Raw genomic sequence first — 21508 nt, forward strand, 5'->3', positions numbered from 1 at the left:
CATGGCGGGGCGACGGGGATGGGGCTGGCGGGCATGTGGGTGGTCCGTGTGTCCTTCCGCGACTTTTGACGTTCTGGACGTGCAGGGCGGCTCGAGGACGGCTACGGGGCAGCGGCTTGGCAGCGGGAGGTCGGGCTTGGCTGGCGGCTTCTGCAACCTCAGGCAGCCAAATTTTCGGCAGGCTGCGCGACGGAGCTTCTCTGGCACCTTTCGTTGCGTCGTTTTCCAAACCGTCGAATCCTCCACGCCGGTCCCATCACCACCAAGCTCCGAAAACACCCCGCCAGGACTTCCAACCGCCTCCGTCACAATGGGTCAATACTACAACCTCTTCGGCCAGAAGGTCGCCTCCCAATACGTCAGGGCCCCTCCCCAACAATAGCATAAACAAGAGCCTCCACTAACAATAGCTTCCTACAGCTTGCCATGGGTGTTCTTGGCTCCCTCTTCGGCGGTGTTTACCTTGCTTCCGGCGGCAGCAGCAAGACCCCTGCTACTCCCCCCATCAACGCTTCCAGCTCTGATGAGGCCGACTTCATCAAGTACGAAGCCTTCGACTCTCCTTCGGTCTTCGTCCCTCCGCCCGTACCAGCGCCACGTCTGCTTCGTTATCGTCATCACGCATCATCACAAGTGCCCACGATCGCTAACACCCCGATAGGAAGTTCCTCGAGACCTCCGAGACCACCGAGAAGCAGGCTCCCGCTGCTGCCCCCGCCAAGCACTAAAGTGCCCGAAAACGACAGCTATGATGATCGAAACGGACATAAGGCGTTGCGGACTGGACTTGTCCTGTGTACATATATAGCGACTGGTTAATGGAAAGTTTTCGCCTGGGAGAATCGCGTCAAGGAACCGACATCGTCACACATCGTTAACCTTTGCGGATATCACCAGCAACATCCGAATCCCAATCCTTCTGGGCGAAGTTGAGAGAAAGATGGACCCGAAGCTAGAGCCGGTATTTGAGACGAATTCGGCAATTCATCTGAAGCGCCGTACAGACCATACTCGATCTTGCCAGGATTTCCCTGCCAATTCGCCATTGTCTACCAAAGAATGTTCAGTATGTGGCATCGGAGGCAACATATTTGGGTAGTGGCCATGACGATGTTGTCAAGCCGTCCCGTCAGCACTTTTCAGGAATTGCCCAATCAAGCGGTTGGCATGGAATCACAAAGACGAAGTCCTGTGACCTGAGATATCACAATCATTGGGCTATCTTTCGTCCTTTTTCCTCACCAAAATACTGAGTTTCTCATGGTGCCTTTGCTTGGAGACTCCTTGCCTTCTTGGACGCCAACATTGCATAGTTCGCGGTTGTCAGGCTTTCCTAATGGGGAGTTACATGGTTTGGTGGGTTTCGCCATACCCCAACAGGCTCTGTTCAATGAAGCGTTGGGACAAAGATGGAACCAGTCTTACTCGAAATTGCGTGTCCCGGACAGTTTTCTGCCATAGAGAGTCTGTCCATTCGGCCTAATGTTCTAACTCTCGTCATTTGAGTCATCTCATGAGAAGACCTATGCTATCGGATAGTTCCGATCAGCTAATGAACTTGGGCAGCATCAATAAATACATCAGTTTCTGCCCATGTCCGCTGTCACTGTGCTCGTCAGAATTCTGACCATCACATCACTGTCTCATTCAGCTCATTCTCATTGACAACTCCACCACCCCCCCCCCCCCTTGCCATCCTCCTCGATGTTTCCCACTCAATGTCTTCAATGTCATTGTTGGCTTCTTCACCTCTAACCCTGGAGATGTAAACAAATTCCCTGAACGGCGAGCCCCATCGATCACCACATCTGGACACTAATATTCTCCCTGTGCTTCGTCTTTTTCCTGTGTTACATCGCTGTTAAAGAAGATAAAAAGAACCTTTACCTTTGCTTTTACCTTTTACTTTACTCACCAAATCCCTTTCTGCCAACACGCAAACTGCACAACAATGGGCATCATGTTCTTGAAGCTGACAAGCATCTGACTGCCCTTTCCTTTTCATTTCTTCACAGTATTTATTGATGGACGTATATAGAGGATAACAACAGCCCCAGGGAACTGTATTCTGGCAGCTAGTTCTACGAATTCTGCAGGAGCAACGACAGAAGTAGTGGGACCTATCAGGCCTTGATACGTCAAGTTGCGCTTTCCTAGCAGCCTCGCGCCCAGATCTCTATACAATCCCAACATCCCTACCGATCTGACACGACCTGAATCGCCCAGCCGCTTGGTGATGATACACATCCTGAAGATTCTCTGGCTACAGCACCAGAGAACAAAGGAGCCGATATTGGTTCCTTTCTTTCTTCAATATCCACCCCTTTGGATAATGTGCACAGCAATCGCCGCAGCATCCGGTGTGATCTCCTCACCTTCTACCGTGTTGTCCGCTCGGGAGCAGGCGTCCATGATTTTACCGCCGGCGCGAGCGACGTTGTTGCTGTTTTTGTAAGGGTGTATCTGTTAGCGTGCTTCCTTCTTTATGTTTATTCCTCTTCGTTGTTGTTGTTGTTGTCCACATTCTGCAGGTTGGGTAGGAAGGTAGATAGGTAGGTAGGTAGGTAGGTAGGTGGGTAACTTACCAAATCGTCGAAGCACCATTGGTATCCGGCCTGACGCCAATCATCTCAGCATTGCCACGCACGACGAACGAGACGTGGTTCGTGCCCCTGTAGACCTCGCATGTCTGTGTGTTAAGGCGGGCGAGGTAGTTGATGCATTCGACTGCGTCGGGGATCTATTTCTCAAGAGAAAAAAAAGAGAAAAGAAAAACATTAGACATTGAACGTGTTTTGTGTGTGGGTGGTGAGAAAGAACTTACCGGTGCTTGTTTGCCAACAACTGTGTTGCACATGGCTCGCTTGTGCATCTTGGAAGCTGTTTCGGGGAGAACTGTTTGGGTTGAGGTTAGCTCGGTGCTCCGAGTTGTTTCACTGCCCACATTCATTCTCTTCCCAAAATGCTTTTGGAGCGGAGAGACTCAGTAGAGTACTCACCATTGTCGGTGGAGGTGCTGTTGACATAGGCATAATAAGCGTCGAGAGCCTGCTGAGGAGTGGCTGCCTCCTCGGGTTTGGCGATGATATCGTCTACCCATTTGGCGAAGGAGAAGGGCGCAGGTGCAGAGGCTACATCGCGGGTGGTGGGAACGGCGCCGGCGAGGGGAGTGAGAGCCACCGCGGCGAAGGACAGAGTGAGGAGGTTGACCATCTTGTTGATTGAGTGCTATGGGAGTGTGTGAGGGGAATCGAGAGGATTGGTGAGTGTTGGAAGGTGTTGTTCCGATGTTGTGATGTGACAAAAGTAAGAGGATTATTCACCTCCTTATGGAGACTCCCGCCTCCTCGCTTGGAACAGGCTGCCATCTACCTCAACCAGCCCCGATAATGAAACCATAAGACGTGAAGACATCGTCAATACGAGAAGACGAGCCAGTTGCCTGACCTCGCTGTTGCATCAGACTTGATTAGCTTCATCATGACCTCTTCCTTCACGCGTTCACCGACTTTCGATGTAGCAATTGACCCTCCAGTGCCTCACAAATGTGGCCGCTCTCAGGGCTACTTTCTCCTCTCAGATGAAAGAATTTGCCGTCTCCAAAGAGTAAGCTCAGGCTGTTCAAGGGTATGCGAGTGGTGTTTTCCACGAATTTGAGTCGGAGCGCTAATGTAAGGGTCTTGATGGGTTGAGGCACAGGAGCGGGTACATTTTTCAACGGCCACGCATTGCGGCTCCAACCGACCATTTTCCACGGCACCATATCGGAGTTAAGAAAGGGAGAGAAGTGTGAAGGCTTCCAATGGGATCTGGCCAGGCCAGGCAGCGCCGTTTCTCTTAGTGTTCATGACCTGATAAAGTGGAGAGCATTTGAGGTTCACGTTGTGTTGATGGTTAGCTGACAGTCGTTGGATCTGACAAGACCGACTTTGACAGCGCAGCAAGGTAGGGTTGTAGTTGCGGCAGTGGTTCTGTGGTCATGGTAGCATGGAAGCTCCATCGAATCATTTGGGGTGTCATTGTGGGTGGAGAGACAGCATTGAAGGAATTGGTGATGCAACGGGACAAGACGCCGATCCCTGGTCTGTCCTGGAACGTCTTCTTGTGATAAACCTTCTGTGGATCTTTAAGGGAATTTCTTCGCTGCCATAATATCGGACACTCTATTTGTGTCACGACTGTGACAGTGTCACAAACTCACAGTTTTCCATAATCCGAGCTGGTTCAAATCCATAAATCTTTCATTCCTGGGCAAAGCGAAGTTGCGTCTCTACCTGGGTAGGTCCAGGAGACGTGCGTGATGAATTTAACTCTGCCGAGACACTGAAAGAGAACGTAAACAAAAACATCATAGCGATCGGGAATCTAAAGGGCCAATTTGTGGTGAACTGACTCATGTTGTCCCCAGGTGGCTCGCAAGAACAACAGCATGCGATCCTTGAGCAACATGGGGACATGACAAAATCACACATCAACATCACAACGTCTTCTGGCTTCCAAGCGAACAAGACAAATCAAGTTTTTTATTATGAACCAAGGTAATGATCAACGTCTGGATGACAACAATCTCAAAGTGACCACTCCTTTCCTGGAACTCCATGCTGAAACATCCCTCCGGGTATCGCGAAACATGAAAACTCCTTGCACCCTAGAGAACCCAGCAATTCCACAGCAAAATCCCAGCAGAAATCCCCAGTGACCTTGATCACTTGCGAGACAGAATCTCCGCGTCCTCCGCCGCGCACTTTGCCTTATGGGCCTCCTCGAACTCATTGAGCTTCTTGTTGATGGAGACCCGAGTTTCCTCCGTAACGGGCATGGTATGCTCCTGCACCAAGATGTCAAGCAGGCCCTCGAGGCGGTCCAGGCGTTTCTCGTGTTCACGGCGAACGCTGTTGTTCCAATCCTCCTGGTTGCGCTGTGCCTCCAAAAGAACATCCTTCTCGTAGTTAATATTGTCGGCATCTTCCTCAAGCTTCAAGATCGCAGCTGCGTTGGCGACCTTGGCTGCCTCATCGTCGTTGACACGCAGCTGCGCCAGGCCCAGCTCAATGAGGTCGGCGCTGTGAGCCAAATCGCGGACGAGTTGTCTCATTTCGGTGCCAACATTGGCGGCAGCATGCAAGATGATGTCCTTGACAGCAACGCTCGAGGAGCTGGTGTTGGTCTGCGAAACGTATTTGCAGTGGTTAGTACATGACGAAGATATGGTAGATAATGTTTAGTTCATGAGCAGGGAGTAGTTGCCATGAAGGCTGGAAAGTGAGTGGGAGCTGAGGGAGCAAGGGAAAGAGGCTGGATGAGATGTCAATGTCAAATGGGTGAGGAAACTTACCGCGGCCATGTCTTGGGTTGCGGACCGGTTACGAATGGCAAGGCCGGTAGTGCCTTGAGAGGACTGGTGCACCCGTCAGCAAGTGAACCCACTATGGTAAGTCTCATCACTCGTAATGCGTGAATCTCATATCCATGCGCCATCCTCGACCGTCAACGGGATAAATCTCTTCGAGCTGCGGCTGTCACCACCAGCGCTCGAAGAAGGAACCAACCAGGAGTCGACAACATTGACTGACCCTGATGTCCCCCGGGTTTTTGAGTTAGCTCTCCTTTTAACGGGGCCCGAAAGCCCCAACTACAACGATAGCATCATGGGGGGAGTACCAAGGTGGACCTCGGCTTCCATGGCCGCGGCCTGGCTCTCAACAGTGACAAGGCGCTCAACATGGTTCATCCAGGCGAATGGTTATCCCGGAAAAACAGGAGCAGCTCTTGTGTGCAAAGGACAGCGCAGGCATTTTTACGTAGAGAATTCCAGCTCTTGCAGGAATCTGAGACCATTGCTGACAAGTGATGCCAGATGCAAAAGACTTACCGAAGATGTGTTGGACATCTTGATGTCCGTGTCTTGATGGGACTCGACCATCGTTGTTGCCAGGACTGATGTGTGCTTGAAGGTGTCTGGCGAGTCAAGAAGACCGAGTGGCTGTGAAGGTGAAATGGAAGAGGGAGAAGGAGCAAAACCAGAGGAGGAGAGAGGGGGGAGAGGGGGTTCTTATAGGGACGAGGAGGGCAGTTTGCTGGTCTGTGCAGGAGTGCAAATTCTGGCTGCAGTTCCACTGGGAATTTCCAGTTGCTATTGTGAAATCCTGTGAATGGAGATTCGAGTTGGGATGAAAATATAGGTAGGCATTGTTTGCGCGTCACCTGCCGTTGTGGTCTCACAAACGGGCGGGACGACGAGTCTCGATGGGCTGTGGTGAAGGTCGGGCCAGCCGCCGGACCCACTCCAACCCGCAACTTCAGCTGCAAAAGGTCTCGTCTGAACTTCAACTGTCGAAAGAAAGATAAGGAATCTCACGGAGAAGTTTCTCGCGTCCTCTGAGTGGTGGACTGGCTTGAAAAGTAATCTCCCAGGTGGCAGCCTGCCCTTCACCATCCCCCCGAACCGGAGAGGAGCAAACGGATCAACTTGGCAAGAGGGTGGCAGGTGACAAGCCAAAGGGACCAGACGAGCAGGAGATAGTTACAGGAGGCAGTGACGTGGAATCTTGACAAGCCGTCTGTGGGAAATCATGAAGCAGCCGCGAAGTATACTTGATGACGGGAGTCCGCAAACCACGGCCCGTAAGCAATCTCACAACGACCTGACCAACACTGGCAGTAATAGACGATAGTAAGACCAGGAGATCGAAATCGAACTGTGAACATTGATGTTAAGCTTTCTATCAAGGATGGCTGTTAGTGTCGAGTGACATATCACTGAGTGACTACCTCTACACGGTAGGTACCTGACTACTTGTCATGATTTTGCCTGCCGGTTCTTGGGTCTCACCTTGGCTGTGTAGGGTGGTGAATGGTGTTTGTTTATAAAATCATCCCATCTTTCTGAGTCACCCTGTGGATATGGTGGTGGGCTACGGAGAGTGAAGGGGACTTGCGTTGTGGGCGCGTTGCCTTCATTCGGTTGCTTGTGTCGTTCTCCTTTTTTTCTTTTGGGCAGGCACGCTGAGTATTTGGTCCGTGCAGAAAAGGTCTAGGCAGCTGCGCAGACACCTTGAAGTCGAGGGCCATTCCAGTGAAGGCAGGGCAGGTCCAGTTTCTTGTCCTTGGACTTCCGTTTTCCGCCTCACGCCAAATCCTACTTTCATTCTGGTGTCACGCGAAGACACTCCAACCCCAGTCTTCTGGCCGACTTCCTCTCCCTCTCCATACTTACTCCCTCCCTCGTCTTGGACGCCTTTACCTGAAGCAAGATGGGGCGTGGTAGCAAATCGAGTGCTGATGGCGTCAAGAAGCGTCGTTTTTGTCGAGGACGTAAAAGACCCAAAACCTTGGATCGGACCCCAAGCAAGCTCTCGGCGGGTGCGGACTCTTCTGCCTCTCCACTGGCAAATATTCAGGTAAAGACGTTGTCAACAGTGGTACAAGCCTTTGAGAACATCTCGCTGATCATTCCGTGACTTAACAACAGCCAACTTCCGAGCCTGTTCAGGAGCAGTACACAGCTTCCATGCCTGTTCTAGAGCAAGAGCCTGGTCAGGGACAAGACACAGCTTTATTAGAGCAATTCAAGGCCCTCGTGAAGCAAAACGGGGATGTCATGAAGCAGAATGAGGGTCTCATGAAGCAAAATGCGGATCTCGCGGCTCTTTTGAAAGAGAGCAAAAGGAAACTGGATGTCATGACAAAGAACGCCGAGAGAGCCAAGAAGAATTACATATCCGAAAAGAAGGCCAACAAGAGAAAATACGAGGAGATTAATGAGATTGGGGGCAGCTTGAAGGTCCAACTTGACGCAACACGTTACGCAGTCGCCGATCTGGAAGCCGCCATGCACTTTGTGCTGGAAAGAGGACACGAGGGTAAATGCTTTGACAAGGTAGGTCGGCATACGTATACCAAACCAGAGAACAGTGCTAACGGACTCTTGGGTTTAGTTGTGGTCAAAGACTCGCGAGTGGACGAAGTACTAGGTCTGTCTGTGGAATGTCGCCAGTCTTATAGGGCCATAAGGATTATAGCGGGTTGATGTACATGGACTGTGCTGAGATGCGGGCGCATGACTGGTAAAAATACGCGACTTGATACTGGCGTGCCCATCAAACTGTTCATTACGTCGGTCATGAAGGGGTTGAGGAACCGATTTGGCTTGTGGTTTACCATGAGGCTGGTCTGACCTGGTAGACGTCCACTAAAGCATTATGAAGGAATGAAAAGGAAATATTGACCATCAAGTACCTCTGCTCATGACTGGCGACGTGACCACGATGATTGATATTCATCGATGTGAGATCGTTCTGTTGAGTCAATCTGGATGTTAACTTGCCCATAACTGCTAAACCATGCACGTTCGCATCCTTTCTTTCCTTGAAGACGAACGACGGTGTGACATTGACTTGTTGAAACCTGAAAGAACTTGCAAGCAGGTTTCCAGGCAGGAGACCATATATGAATTTTGTGACTGGTGATGAAAGTTAGCTCTTCGATGCATATTGATGCAATGGTGTAGAATGCTACAAAGACATCACGTCAAAGACAACAACCGTAATGTATCAACATCCGTGACGGATATGATAGGTATGATATTTGCAGTAAAGAATAAAGTTAAAAACGAAATGGAGTATACTTTTTAGAAAGCGCGATATAAAGAGGAGATATCACACTTGGTGATAAAAGCGTGTGTACGTAAATGATAGGTGCTTGCGGTCAAGTTCACCCGTTGTGGACACTTGCGGTTCACGGGTCAGAAGAAGAAGATAGAAGAATAAAAGGACCAGGATTCGGATTTTGCGTTGACAACTAATACAAATCAGCTTTGGTTGAACTATGAAAGTGTGAAGACGGCATTGTGTGGTTGAGTAAGGATAAGAGGTATTCGAATGAACTTGGCAGAATATGATATATGGAAGTTTTGAGTTGTAGCATCCTCACTTCGTTTGCTGCTGGTCAAATATGTACCTCTAGGCTATGACAGGCAAAGAAACATGACCTGGCTTGCTGCCTCTAAGTCTCAGGTGGGTCGGGCAAGGGAACCTATAAGTGAAGTAGAGTTTTTGACCGGTCTAAAGCATAAAGAATTGCGATGACGAGCAAAGAATTCATCGTTGTGATAAATATGTAGAGGTATACAACCTCGGCGATGTTCATTGACGTTACAATGCATTGGAGACAAGTGAGGAGCATGCTCCAAACGCGCATGTCTGACGATGAATCAGCGGGGGTAGCGGGTCGGGTTAGGGTTATGCAGCGCAGCAACAGCCTATCAGCATGCACAACAAGACCCAAATCTTCTCCTGAATTGCCAACTCCCCGACTCTCTCAACTCCTCCGACAACGTTTAGGAACGAAAACAGCCACAAACCCTCTTTACAGCGATCACAACACCTCCCGAAACCTCGCTCACTTCCCACACCCGATTACTGTGGATTACACTAAACCCCGAATACTCTCTTGTAGGGGTCAGTGACATTCGGGAATCCGGTCCATCCAAAGACAGACAGGAAGGACAGCAGCCACTCGTTCGCCGAGCCCGCCCGCCCGCCCGCTTTAATAGAAGAACGTCGGGCCACTGCCTAATTGAGGACCTGACCATGTCGGCCGTCGAAAGCGAGGCTGCCACCAATGCCAACAACACCACATCTAACCAAAACAACAACAGCAGCCAAAACGGCAGCCTCTCGCCGCCCAAAGAACGCGAACGCAACTCGCTGACGCTCGACCAGCGCCGTGCCCTCCGACGATGGGCCAACTCGCAAACCGTCCGGCCTAGCCACAAGGCCTGCATCGAGTGGTTTCAAACGCAATACAACCAGACCATCTCTCAATCGACCGTCTCTCACTCTCTTTCTCCAAAATACGCCCGTTTAGATGGCGACCCGCAGCTCTCCGGCTCGCGCCTGCGCTTCGGCAACTGGCCCGACGTCGAGAAGCTCGTCCTGCTCTGGCACCAGCAGATGGTAGCCTCGGGCCGGCAACCGTCTAACGAGGAACTCGCCGAAAAGGCCAAGAACATCTTCACCCAATTGCCGCGCTACAAGGACGAGACAGCTCCAGAGTTCAGTCCGGGATGGATCCATCGCTTCAAAAAGCGTTATGGCCTGCTGATTCGCCGCCAGCGGCGCCACGGCACGGCGCCCAACCCAGCCGACGACATACCCTACCTCGTCGACGCCGTGGGCCGGTTCATGAGCATCACGGCCGACGTCTCCCCCACGGTGATCCGTGACACGGTCGTGCGCGTGGTGGGCGTCGAGCCTACGCTAGCCACGTGCGCGCGCGTGAGGGATGAAATCGTCAGGAAGATGGAGGGTCCTTCCCCCGCTCCCCATCACCAGCAACCTAACCCCCACCAGAACCAGCATCAGCAACACCTGGCCGGACTTCAGCAGCCGCAACAGCATCCCGGTCTGAACGCAGTGGGCGACACACCCATGGGCGGCTTTTCCCCCGACGACGATCCGGAGGTAGTCCTGCAAAATGCCCTGCGTGCTCTCCAACAAGAAGAAGCCGATGCTGAAGCCGAAGCCGCTGCTGCCCGCGAAGAACGGGAGCGCGCTGAGCGGGGGCTACCTCCGTTGGGAACGATTGCCGGACAGGCTTATGCGAATGCCATGTCGACACCTGCTCGTGGTGGTGGTGGTGGTGGTGGTGCCAATGGAACTACTACAGGGGCGAGGTTCGTGCCCGGTGCTACGGGGGTAGAGGACCCGCTGACGCTGACGCCGATTCCGAGTGGAGGACCCGTGTCTCTGACGGATCGGCCGGTCAGATGCCCGTTTTGTGTGAATCAGAGGATGTTGAGGACTATCAAGGAGGCGGTCGAGCATATGAGTACTCATGTTGTAGTTTGAGGGAAGATGTGACTGAGATGGGGACCCTTGCTTGGAACTGGCGTTATGCCTGCCTCGCTCCCGATACCGAGGCGTGTTTATTCTTCCATTTTTTTTTCTTGTAATGGGTTTAGTTTAGAGTTTCTTCCCCGTTCCCCGGTTTTTCCTTTCTTGTTTTTCTTTCTTCCCTTCTTTTCATTTCATTTTTTTCTCGTTTTGTTTGCTTCATTACTAAATATGTCTGTCTTGTTGGGCAACAGTCAGTCAGCCATATTTATCCTGGCATTCCAGGTATCGCTATGTCTACTTTGGGACTCTGGTGGATTGCAACTGGCGTTTCAGGTGTCAATTTTTTTTTTTAGCAGGGGAGCAGGGGTATACGGTTCGTTGTACGCCCAACTCACTTTTCATAGGTGATATGTGAGCCTCGGAGTTATTAGTTGGGGACGTATATTGCATTTCTGTATGCTTTTCAGTAAGAATTTCCTAGATCTGGCCTTCGGGCTGGTTGACTTACAAGCATTACATTGGTAGTGTGAAACGGCATCGACTTCGTTACTTCCAACTTTGTAAATATGTAACGAACTTTGACTGATTGTTGTGGAAGTGTCATTGTTACCATTGCTTCCTTTACCAGAACAAGAATGCGATGTATGTTTTCGATGGGCTTGGCATTTGCCGTAATTGTGCATTTATTCAACTTCCAATGACATTGTATAGCAGATGTCACATGCAATTATCGGAAGTCGCGATATCTTCAAATGTAGATTTATGCTACTTACTGGCTGCGAGTAGACCACCACTACTCTCTTTTCTCCGGTCATCTTTCGCTCCCAATTTTTTTATTACCAAAAACACCTTGACTGCACATGGATATCTTCAAATCTCACCTACACTGCAGAAACGATACCCCGTGTCCCCCGCCATCTCGGTCAACATCCTGAAACACAAAAAGCCTGTGGGTGTAAATTCATTTCATTCATCATCCATTCACAAGGGCCCCTTCTTCTTCTTCTTGTCCCTTGTCATCACCCTCAGCACCACCATTACCACCTCCACCACCTCTTCTTATGGTAATCCACCACCCATCTTCGACCTCGAGTAGCAACGTAGTTTGGTATCAAATTTAATCCTTCCACCCTCCCCCACGCCTAACCAAGAATCCATCTCCCAACTTGGCCCCACCGCAGCCTTCCAGCAAGCGCGCAGATCCTCCCCTGACTCTACTTCCTTCCTTTTTTTCACCATGGTCACAGACTCCTTTGGCCTGACTCCTGAGCTGTTCCAAAAAAATATCACCGTATCCCAAAGTCCCTGCCGCATCCAAAATGCCCCATGACCATCTGCGTCCCAGAAATTTTAGTGAGTGGAGAGAGACGAGCCGATCAATTCGAAATGTATTACAACGACTGAACCGCGAAGTCCTATATGATTTACGTATGCGTTTGGGTATATAGCGTGGGGTATAGATATCGCATTGTGTGTTGGATAAAGAGCAGTTTGTTGGCAGCCGTCAACGAGAAAAGATGGTATGTAACTGAGTGCGCAAATGAGCAATTCCCTCCACGTTGTTCGCCTTGCTTGTGTATGTAGCCATCTGGCGTGACTTTTGAAGGCCGAGCGCTTAGTTTACCCAGTTGCTGCCTTCGAATCAAATGTTCGTGAAACATGGCGCATGTGACCATGGTATCCGAATGCGCTGTGTATCGGAATATGGCCAACAAACGTGTATGGGTTGGGGTTTCAAAGTCCGTCAGTCCATTATTCCACGTAAACGAGCAGCTTTTCGTTCCGTTGCAGTGCAATATCCAGATCTTCGTCGTTCATCAGAGGAGGCTTCTCGCCACTCGCGTCGTCCTTGTAACTTAGCTGAACGTCCTCGCCCTGAGGAATCTTGAGACGATCCAGAATCTTGTCATGGAGAGCTTGGAATGGAATATCAGTGGGTACGCGGATGGCGATGATGTCGCCGTTGAAGTGCAGTTTCACTTTCATCTGTGAACCACCCTGCATAATAGCAGGTGACAATGAGGTCTGTGAAGCCTGCCCAGGTCCCGGAATCTGTTGGCCGTTGCCAATGCTCAGCTGCCTCTGAGGAACACCGAGACCGGCAGAATATCTGTTGCCGGCTGTGCTCTGTAGTGAGAGGCCGTCGGCTGGTGAGTCAGAGGACGGACCAGAGCCTCCAGAGAATCGGTATTCCTCGCGAGCAACGCTAGGGTCGATTTCGTAATCACCCTCTCTAGGAGAAAAGAACTGCTTGACCAGGTTACAGCGGGAGATGTGTGGCGGTTGTTCCAGTAGACTTTTAACGTAAGAGTCAAGGTTGTGGCGGCGGCCTTCCGTAATCGCATCAGTCACGTAATTAACAGGACCGGGCATGTAGGGTAGCGTCCGCTGCTTGCCGCCTGTAGTTCCAGCTTCAAGAGGGAACTCGGTTAGGAGCGCGATTTGGAAGTCGTAGAAATCCTCGTAGTATCGCGAAAGTTCGAAGCATCGACCATCCTCCAGTTCGGCTTCAATAACAAACCAGTACTTGTCCTCGGCAAAGCAGTACCTCGGAACCCTGGCTGCGATGGGTGCGTATAGTGTCGAGGTTGGCCTCGAATAGGATTGTCCTTGAGCCTGTATCTGTTGCTGCAAAGACCTGTTAGTACAAACACGCACGCAAAGTAAGTGGACAGAATACACGTACCTGGGTATGAGTAGTCTGCTGGCTCAACCGGGCGCTTCCTTGCAAAGTTAAGCGGTTCATGGCCTGGTCAAGTGGTGGTTGGCCACCACCGCCACCACCAACATCGAACTTGCCGAGCGTTATGCTCGAGTTCTTATATTCCGCAGCCATCTTCTTCCACTCCTCGACCTTTGGAATCCCAGCTTTTCGTATGGCATCATGGGGGTTCGGGACAGGGGTGTTACTCGCCATGTCCCGGATCTCAACAAAGGATACGGGAATCAGACCCGGGCCGCCAAGTCTTCCGATGGGCTTAGCCACGAACCATTCGGGGTTCGACTGGGCAATGACAATGATGGCCTCGCCCTGCTTGGCTTCCAATTCGTCTGCCCGTTCGGCTTGGAAATCGTACAAAACGACACCATAAACCATGGCTCCATTCTTGCCAGGCGTTTTCGACATCCGATTCGCGGCGTTTGCTCCAGGAGGCGAGGCCGCCGAGCCTTCGCCGTATCCAGAATCACTATCTACGGTCTTCAAACCCAGTGAACCGGTTTGAGACTGGCCGCTATCGCGTTCCGTACGTCCAAGGGCCTGGAAATAAGCGACGGGCACGAGACCACGAGCGTCTGGTAGCGCAGGGTTGCACGCCTCATACCACTCTGGGTCATTTTCACGACCGATGACATGGAAGAAATCGCCGCGTGAAAAGCTAAGCTCCTGTGCATTTTGTGCTTCGTAATCGTAGAGAGCTTTTATAACCTGTGATAACAAGTTTAGCCTAAGCGCCTTGTGGCTGACACCTTGTTACGAGACATACCTTCTTTGGAGGGACGATGGCGACGGCAGATTTCGGTTGAATAGTAATATGAGGTTTGGAGTCCTTCTCTCCACCCTTGATGGACCTTCGTAGAGCCTTAAAACCGCGTGACATTGTTAGTTGCCAGAACGACGAAACCGCAGTATTGAAATGAGTAGTCCGACGAGGCCAAGAAAATTCGAGAGGTGCTGTGGGTGTAGATGGAGCAGACACTAAGAAAAAGGATTCTTCCGGTTCACGCAAGCTGTATTGCATCGTGACGAATTGGCCAAGGCAAGAACGCCTATGTGATGGTGTATGAATACCTGAGCCGTAGCCCGATCCTATCTCTCATGTCCCCAATAGCAGTGAAGCCTCTGCTATACAATCACGAGGGCTGTTTCCTGGGGAACGAGCAAAAACGATCGGACTGAAGAGGAGGAGGGACGGGGAAGGGAAGAGAGAGGGGATGGCAGAGCACAGAACAGCGGGGAATGACGTACCTTCATCTTGTCCGACAGCGATACTCAGACGACTTGTAAGCTATGTGTACACAAACCAAAACCGGAACTATTGTGCTATACACAGAGAGAAACAGGAACGGCTGACGGGGTGAGAGGCGTCAGCAAACAACTTTTGGAGCGGGCGTCCTGGTGTCGGCGTGCGCGGGCAATCGTGGTTGGGGTTACGCCGACTCAAATGACGGACGGCGAGAGGGCTTGCCTAGGATCCCTCTGGGGTTGGTCCTGGGCGGTTCTGCTCGTGTGTGTGGTGTGTGTGTGTGTGTGTCGTGGAGGGTGTTGCTAGGTGGAATCTGTGTAACGATCCAAATGTGCCGTATGTATCGGTCGGATGGGAGCCGGGAAAGCAGCGCGGCGATGACGGGAGTGGATATCGCGGACGGGGTCGTTATCTGCTGCACTAGTGTTTGCGACCGTGCGAACGTAAGGGAGACGTAATTTGGAAAGCAGCGGTTGTCCAGCTAATTTCGGCGACCGTTTCGTGTAAAATGGTCGCGCCCCAATACTTCTGTTCCCCAAGTGGATAGCTGACCCCAAGTTCGCTGTCTGGCCGAGTTTGCCTCAATCTTGGCTTTCCGTCTTTGTCTGAGCCTGATCAGGGCCGCCTGGCGTGTGGGCGTGTGGTGTTGATGCAATTCTCTTGTTCCTTTGTTCAGCCGCAATGCCGACTGCCTAGACCCAATGCTCAATGCGCAAGTCCCAGTCCGGCGAGCGCTTCTAGAATGTCTAAGTAGTGGTGGACAATCCGCCGGGAGTTGCGTTGGGTGTTGCGACGAGTGTTGTCGGCGATGATGGACTTGACTGTCGCAGTAGGAAGGTTGGTTGTCGAGAGTTGGAACTGGTGATGAGTGAACGAAGCGAGCGAACGGGCAGGTGGGAATGGAAACTGGAAACTGCACGGTGGCGGGGAAGGATCAGGATCAGGTGGGATATATGGCCTGCGTGCCTTGCGTGCTAGTCCTCGGGACGGGCAGCAATAGCATTAAAAAAATAATAAAAAGGGAGATAGCAACAGCCCAAAGCCAAGCTTGCAACGGAAGCAGCAAGGGTGATCACCAAGGGTCGGGTCCAGGTGTGTTCTCGCAGAGTGGAAGCCGACAGGGTGTGGAGGTGGTGGCCGGAGATGGCTCGAAGACGGGCGGGTAGGTGTGATGAAGGTCACAAGCAAGTCACCAGCCTAGCCGAGACGGACGGCATGGAACATGTTGGAAAAACAGCCACTCAGGCTTGCTTATTCGCCTAGTGTCTGTTAGTGTCTGCTAGTTTATGTCCGTGTCCTGACCGTGAAAGGGTGGCTGCCTCTATCTAGCCGTTAGCATCCGCATGACAATCGGCATGACAATGGACGGCCAAGGACCTCGACTTAAGAGGGGAATTGTAGCGTTGCAGCAGCGCAGAGGCCGCGCGGGCAGGTACCTGAAGGCACCCCGGCCTGGTTGATTGGCGCAGTTGCTGCCCTGCATGTTGGTGCAATTGGAGAGCGCCGCCAGGGTTCTCACGTCCAGAGGGACCCACCCTCCCTGGACCTGGCTGTGGTGGATTCGAATTGGCTTTCGTTCTTAGGTACCTCCACTGTTTCTTGGCCGCTCTCGATCTTTGGGATTCCGGACGTGCCCACCGCGATACGACCAGGAACTTTGCGACAAACGAATGAAAGAAGTCGGCCAACGTCAAATCTCAACTGAAACCAACCAGCTTGCTAGTCTTACACGATCTGATCAAAGATGAGCCGCGCGCAATGAGGCCATTGAAAAGCTAAGATTGCTGCTCCCTCAGGTATTCTCCGTTGGTATCTTTGTCGCTGTCATTGCCTGGCCTAAGATATGTGTGCGTGCTAGTGTGCATGATATTGTACATATCTTTGAAGCCACTGCATATGCATCGTGATCGCGCTTGTCATAGCGGAAACTGTGGTTGGTTTGCTGAGTCGAGTCGACAACCAGGGTGTTATGGACACGGTACCTGAGGATTTTTTCTCACTTCTCCAACCTCAACTGAAGGATTGATTGCTTCATTCTCGAGTCTGTTCCGTCACTACCCATCCAAGTGACTTGAAAGGCGTCGTCGTCGACAACAAGTCGATGCTGTGAGGCAGGAATATGCCTGCTGTTAGTGCATCAACTCATACGATGCGTCATGAGATGTTCAAAGCCCACACCTTGTCAATGCATTGACATCGGGCTCCATCATAACGTCGGTGGACTTGAAAGCCGAAGGGGACTCGATAGAATGCAAGGCCTCCAAGACGGTTCACAAGCAACCCCTAGTAGGAAAAAGCCTAGTACTAGCATCACTGGATTGACGCTGACATATGTCCTTCTGATGGCGACTTAGCTCGGGATTTTCAGATCTACCTATGTTTGGCAGATTCATTCTACACAGTCCGAATCTCCTTCATTGGTGCAGCAAAAAGCATCGCGATCAAATTTTAGGTAGATATCGGTTCTCGGTCTCGGGGTATTTCGGATGAAGCTCCGCGGCCTGTGCCTGACTAATCAGAACAACCCAACCCAACAGCGAACAAGGAGCATTGGCGTCTAGACTCGATAGAGACAGCACTGTAACGGCCTGGTAGGGCTCTGCCGCAAAGCTCCCGATTTTGGAATCTGGGCATTAACCGATCCAGTTTTTTCTTTCTTTTCTTATTCTTTTGCTTAACAAATCTCACTTTTTGTCATTTCGGGGTTTCTGTTCGGCCTTTGTATCATGTTCATCTCATTCTGGCCACAACAATAATATGCGAGCTCCTAGAGGGAATCATAAACACGAGAATAGTGCAAGTGGACGGACGTCCTTCGAATACTCAACATCTTCACCCTCTCTATTGGACATGAACAACGCCCAAGAAAAGCCGCCAATTGCCATGTTTTCCATGGCAATGGTTTCAACCCTCTTTCCATTTATCGATGCACGACTTCTACGTACATGCACGAGGTTTGACCAATCGGGATGTGACGCGAGGAGCACACGACGGGCCGGGATGCCCGCTGGCGCACCTGTAAGCAATGAGGCAGCGTGGTATTTTTCCTTTTTCCACATGGTATGGTGTCTATCTTTCGCCTCACCAGCCACCGCTTCAATTCGACCCAAGGTTAAGTTAGCAACTGCATCAAGAAGCAAACGCGTAGCATGGAGGTTCGTCACATCTGCTTGCAATGCGGGCAGAAGTCGAAGGACCCGACCCTTTTCCACCATTGATTATGATGCGCGGCCGATTGTGTTGGCCTCCGGCTCCCCGTACTCTGACTCAAAAGACAACAAGGATGGCATCGATATCGACGGCGCACAATATGACTGTGTTGTGTGCTGGAGCTCACTAAGTACGTTCTTATTTTGCTAACTGTAAGACATGCCCACTCAACCTCCCTGCTCTTAGCATTGTTCCCTTAACGCCAAACACCTGAGTTACCTGTACTAGCATGAAGAAGGAACAAAGAAAAAAAGACAAGGGACAAATGCAAGCAGTTTTGACACCCCGAGACGCCAAAACCCTATGCTCGCTGACCCAAACCACCACCCAAAGATGCCGACACCGGAACGCAAGGGATACTGAAAAATTGTTGAATAAGAGAGCGGTGCCTGTAAGGACGCATAGAAGGAGAGCAGGGTGCCACTACAGCACCATAGCAACTAATGCTGCTGCTTCCACGTCGCCAAAGGTCACCTCCGCATGACCCTAATGCTTGCTAAAACAAGAGACCCCGTGAGCCGACACGTCGAGATCCTCCGGCAAGACACATTGATCGGGAAAGAAGGGGGTCGATGTGCGAAGACGCCATCTATCATCCTGTCCACCGAGAATGGGTTCCGAAAACGGTGGATATTACGTCTCCATTTTTGAGTAGAGTAGGCAGATTCGAATACTGCACGCCTCAACCACGTTTGAGGTCAATTAGGTTGACCTGATGCTGGCAAATGACATTGAAGAACAGGATCTGCGCCTGTCCTGAAGGAACTAGCTGAAAAGGTAAGTCGGACTGCGTTGCAAGTGGCAACCTGGCGGATCGTGAGGTCGTGAGACGACTCGGGGGAAGAAGTGGTTTTCGTCAGTGTAAGAGCTCCACAAGGCATGACGTGGGCTTCCTCTAACGCATTCCACGTTACTATTCAGGGAGTAACATCGGAATTGACAACGAAGAAACGGAGATAGAAAACCCGTCGGTATTCTCTATCGCCGAAATCCCCCATGAGGTGTTGGCGATAGAAGCCCAGGTCGCAAATGTCGTGGGGTAGGACAGCGACATAGGTCGACGAAGGGCGTGCTATCAATAATATCAAACTACTGCATGACGACGCAAGGGTGCAGATCCCGGTGACCGAGGTGAGAAACTACGAAGGCGGAGATGAAGTAGAAACGTGAGGTCGACAGCCGGTGCTCATGTCTTGAAAGAGTTGGGAACGATGTGGGCGGGTGCGGCGACGATAGGAAATAAGGACTCAGTGCTGTTAGATTTGACCTTTAATGTCAACCCTGGAAAATGCTGCCTTCCTCGGACCCTCGAACAGCTCTTTAGCTTTTCCGGTCAGGAACATAACAGTTCCCTCGCGATCCTCCAATAGATCCTGGCCCTGGTAGTCGAGGATAAATTGGGCAGCATCCGCATCCGACTCAAAGTACAGCTCTTCCGTGACGAAGCGCAGCGGCACATCAGGTTTATACCTAATCGAAGTCAGGAACACATCACAGTACATGGAGGGAACGAAAAGTACATACGCCTTACAGATGTTGCAAAGAGCGGCAAGGCGTTCACGGCCAACGAACATATCCATAAGATATGCACCCATGTTGGGCGTGTCGTTGTAGAGCCGGAAAAAGCGGTGGTAATTGCCAAGTGCCAAAGCGGATCGGACGTCAAGCGCATGCTTTATGGCTTCTTCCTCCTTCTCTGCTGCAGTTAGATCCGCCAGGACGTCGTTTAACGCCGTGCGGTTAGCGGTATGAATGAAATACAAGATACGATACGCCTTGAACTCAATCGACTTCCCCTTGATACCCATTTTGTAGAGGGCCTTGAGCTGGGTTTGACATTGATTATACTCACCGAGGTCCCCCTTCTCCAAGGCAATCCGAGCATGAATTTCGTAGACTTCTACAGTAAACTCATTCTTGATGCGCTGGACTGTCAAGTCCTGACGCATGGATTTGAACTGATCGCAGATGTACGAGTAGTTTTGCTCCTTCTTCCACTTTCTCTTGAGCAGCTCGAGCGTCTGGCGCAGAACCCGCTCTGGTCGGACCACGGACGGAACAGGCGGCGCCGTCAGACGGAGATAGCGCTTCTCCAGGGTCTCGCATGTACCGACAACCGGGCCGTCGCTGGGAGGCGGAGTCGGCTCGCGATATGTCGACTTGTAACCTCCGTCGAAGCGCTTTTGACGTTTCTCCAACTGCTTCTGGAACTTACTTTGTGACTTCGACTGGGCTTCCTCGACTGGAGCTGGGCGTTTATCAGCATTAAATGTAATGCGGTCCTCAAGGCGATTCTGTCCGTTCCGCCAAGGGGGTGCGGCGCCCTCGCTGAAGTCGGTAGACTTGCGCTTCTTGGAACTGGATGGGGAAATGGAAAGGGCCGAGAAATGAGATGCTTGCTGAAGGGCCCTGGCTCTAGCACGCTCCTCTTTGATCATCTCTTGCGGCAAGGGCATTTTCTCCCAGTTCACAGTGTACATGTGACCCTGGTCGTTAGCGTACGAGATGGTTTCCTTGAGCTTGGCTTCCATTTCGGCGCGGGTGACGGACGGATCTAAGTTGGAGGTCTGGAAAGAACGCTGCACGTAGTTGCGCACAGATTCCGGCCAGTCGATCTTTTTCTTTGCGGGCTCTTGCGTTGTGGTGGGCGTTGCGGCAGTCAAGGGCGCGGCTGGATTAGTGTGAAGTGGTGTTGCAGGAGGAGGATTTATAGGAAGAGGGCCGTAGGCAGGTGGGGGAGGATAGGAAGCGGGCGGTGCGGCGGAATAAGGTTGACCGAAGGTTTGGCGGACCTGAACTGGAGTGAACGCGGTAGTAGCTGGAGGAGGAGAGGTGAAACAAACGTCAGCGACGGTCACCAGCAGTGTCGGGACGGGGCGGCAGGAGTGAATCGCAAGTCAAGAGATGGGATGAAATCTGTAGGACACAGCAGAAGCATACCAGAGTACGGATAAGCCGCCGGCGGCTGCGTGCCTGGCGGAGGAGGTTGAGCGGATGACCACTGCATGTTGCTCGTCTGCAATCGATGGGGTTGTCGAGGGAGAGTTGAAGCACACGACGAAACAAACAACGACGGAGCAAGAAAAGACGATGCCAACAAATTAAACAGAACTCGCTGGCAAACAACAAAGTCGTGCTACTCGTGAGAACCCAAGGTTCAAAACTAGCTATGGAACTGAACTGGGCGTATGATCGTGGGCGGTGGTGAGAGGATGGTCGCCGATGGTACTAATGATGAGCTGAAATTAATGCAGTGGGCGGTGACAAGAAACGTGCAAGGTTTCGTTGATCAAAAGGCTTCTCTTCAACGAAGTGACAGTGTTCAACCTCGATAGGGTGGCAGTGGCCCAAAAGTTGATCGGGCGTGGGTTGCATTCTGTGAACGGGACCAAGCCGGCCGCCATCAGATTCCACTTACTAGCCACCGCACGGGCTGCATGCTGCACCTGTCAGCACCTGCTGTCTGTCATCTTGAGTCCGTGTTAGTGCAGCTGT

At 51.5% G+C, this 21508-nt stretch overlaps 7 protein-coding genes across 7 annotated transcripts; 3 read left to right on the forward strand and 4 right to left on the reverse strand.

Annotated features, from left to right (window-relative positions):
• Position 1: 1 nt before the first annotated feature.
• On the forward strand, positions 2 to 1631 carry NCU06588 (hypothetical protein; the record flags this gene model as incomplete). Its single annotated transcript, XM_956855.2, has 3 exons — positions 2 to 358; positions 421 to 542; positions 662 to 1631. The coding sequence occupies 3 exons, from the start codon at positions 2 to 4 to the stop codon at positions 726 to 728; spliced, it is 546 nt and encodes a 181-aa protein (XP_961948.2). The 3' UTR covers positions 729 to 1631.
• A 407-nt stretch (positions 1632 to 2038) lies between these two features.
• NCU06589 (hypothetical protein) lies at positions 2039 to 3938 on the reverse strand. Its single transcript, XM_957238.2, has 4 exons — positions 3000 to 3938; positions 2825 to 2895; positions 2586 to 2740; positions 2039 to 2443 (listed from the first exon to the last, which is right to left on the reverse strand). Exons 1-4 carry the CDS (start codon positions 3211 to 3213, stop codon positions 2311 to 2313), a joined length of 573 nt encoding a protein of 190 aa, XP_962331.1. The 5' UTR covers positions 3214 to 3938; the 3' UTR covers positions 2039 to 2310.
• Positions 3939 to 4705: 767 nt separating this feature from the next.
• On the reverse strand, positions 4706 to 5923 carry NCU06590 (hypothetical protein; the record flags this gene model as incomplete). The annotated part of the gene is made up of 3 exons (XM_957239.1): positions 4706 to 5167; positions 5336 to 5398; positions 5873 to 5923. 3 exons carry the CDS (start codon positions 5921 to 5923, stop codon positions 4706 to 4708), a joined length of 576 nt encoding a protein of 191 aa, XP_962332.1.
• A 1207-nt stretch (positions 5924 to 7130) lies between these two features.
• On the forward strand, positions 7131 to 8232 carry NCU06591 (hypothetical protein). The gene is made up of 3 exons (XM_957240.2): positions 7131 to 7400; positions 7472 to 7879; positions 7938 to 8232. Exons 1-3 carry the CDS (start codon positions 7254 to 7256, stop codon positions 7971 to 7973), a joined length of 591 nt encoding a protein of 196 aa, XP_962333.1. The 5' UTR covers positions 7131 to 7253; the 3' UTR covers positions 7974 to 8232.
• Positions 8233 to 9441: 1209 nt separating this feature from the next.
• Positions 9442 to 11392, forward strand: NCU06592 (hypothetical protein). The gene has a single exon (XM_957241.2). It carries the CDS (start codon positions 9591 to 9593, stop codon positions 10848 to 10850), a length of 1260 nt encoding a protein of 419 aa, XP_962334.2. The 5' UTR covers positions 9442 to 9590; the 3' UTR covers positions 10851 to 11392.
• A 193-nt stretch (positions 11393 to 11585) lies between these two features.
• NCU06593 (MAP kinase activator) lies at positions 11586 to 16044 on the reverse strand. Its single transcript, XM_957242.2, has 4 exons — positions 14806 to 16044; positions 14324 to 14419; positions 13525 to 14265; positions 11586 to 13466 (listed from the first exon to the last, which is right to left on the reverse strand). Exons 1-4 carry the CDS (start codon positions 14809 to 14811, stop codon positions 12591 to 12593), a joined length of 1719 nt encoding a protein of 572 aa, XP_962335.2. The 5' UTR covers positions 14812 to 16044; the 3' UTR covers positions 11586 to 12590.
• Positions 16045 to 18129: 2085 nt separating this feature from the next.
• On the reverse strand, positions 18130 to 21366 carry NCU06594 (SAC3/GANP domain-containing protein). The gene is made up of 3 exons (XM_957243.2): positions 20954 to 21366; positions 19538 to 20831; positions 18130 to 19483 (listed from the first exon to the last, which is right to left on the reverse strand). The coding sequence occupies exons 1-3, from the start codon at positions 21018 to 21020 to the stop codon at positions 19270 to 19272; spliced, it is 1575 nt and encodes a 524-aa protein (XP_962336.2). The 5' UTR covers positions 21021 to 21366; the 3' UTR covers positions 18130 to 19269.
• Between the last annotated feature and the right edge of the window lie 142 nt (positions 21367 to 21508).

This window comes from Neurospora crassa, linkage group IV, assembly GCF_000182925.2.
Source record: "Neurospora crassa OR74A linkage group IV, whole genome shotgun sequence".
NCBI classification, from domain to species: domain Eukaryota; kingdom Fungi; phylum Ascomycota; class Sordariomycetes; order Sordariales; family Sordariaceae; genus Neurospora; species Neurospora crassa.

Excerpts from the sequence above, each read along its gene's own strand:
- NCU06589 (XM_957238.2), bottom strand. The coding sequence starts at position 3,213 with ATGGTCAACCTCCTCACTCTGTCCTTCGCCGCGGTGGCTCTCACTCCC. Across the intron at positions 2,896-2,999 it reads CAGCACCTCCACCGACAATG|TTCTCCCCGAAACAGCTTCC; the intron begins GTGAGTACTCTA and ends CAACCCAAACAG. Across the intron at positions 2,444-2,585 it reads AATGGTGCTTCGACGATTTG|CAACAACGTCGCTCGCGCCG; the intron begins GTAAGTTACCCA and ends TTACAAAAACAG.
- NCU06591 (XM_957240.2), top strand. The coding sequence starts at position 7,254 with ATGGGGCGTGGTAGCAAATCGAGTGCTGATGGCGTCAAGAAGCGTCGT. Across the intron at positions 7,401-7,471 it reads CTCCACTGGCAAATATTCAG|CCAACTTCCGAGCCTGTTCA; the intron begins GTAAAGACGTTG and ends ACTTAACAACAG. Across the intron at positions 7,880-7,937 it reads AGGGTAAATGCTTTGACAAG|TTGTGGTCAAAGACTCGCGA; the intron begins GTAGGTCGGCAT and ends TCTTGGGTTTAG.
- NCU06592 (XM_957241.2), top strand. The coding sequence starts at position 9,591 with ATGTCGGCCGTCGAAAGCGAGGCTGCCACCAATGCCAACAACACCACA.
- NCU06593 (XM_957242.2), bottom strand. Across the intron at positions 14,266-14,323 it reads CCATCGTCCCTCCAAAGAAG|GTTATAAAAGCTCTCTACGA; the intron begins GTATGTCTCGTA and ends TTGTTATCACAG. Across the intron at positions 13,467-13,524 it reads AGCAGACTACTCATACCCAG|CAACAGATACAGGCTCAAGG; the intron begins GTACGTGTATTC and ends AGGTCTTTGCAG.
- NCU06594 (XM_957243.2), bottom strand. The coding sequence starts at position 21,020 with ATGCAGTGGTCATCCGCTCAACCTCCTCCGCCAGGCACGCAGCCGCCG. Across the intron at positions 20,832-20,953 it reads GGCGGCTTATCCGTACTCTG|CTACTACCGCGTTCACTCCA; the intron begins GTATGCTTCTGC and ends CTCCTCCTCCAG. Across the intron at positions 19,484-19,537 it reads CTTTGCAACATCTGTAAGGC|GTATAAACCTGATGTGCCGC; the intron begins GTATGTACTTTT and ends GACTTCGATTAG.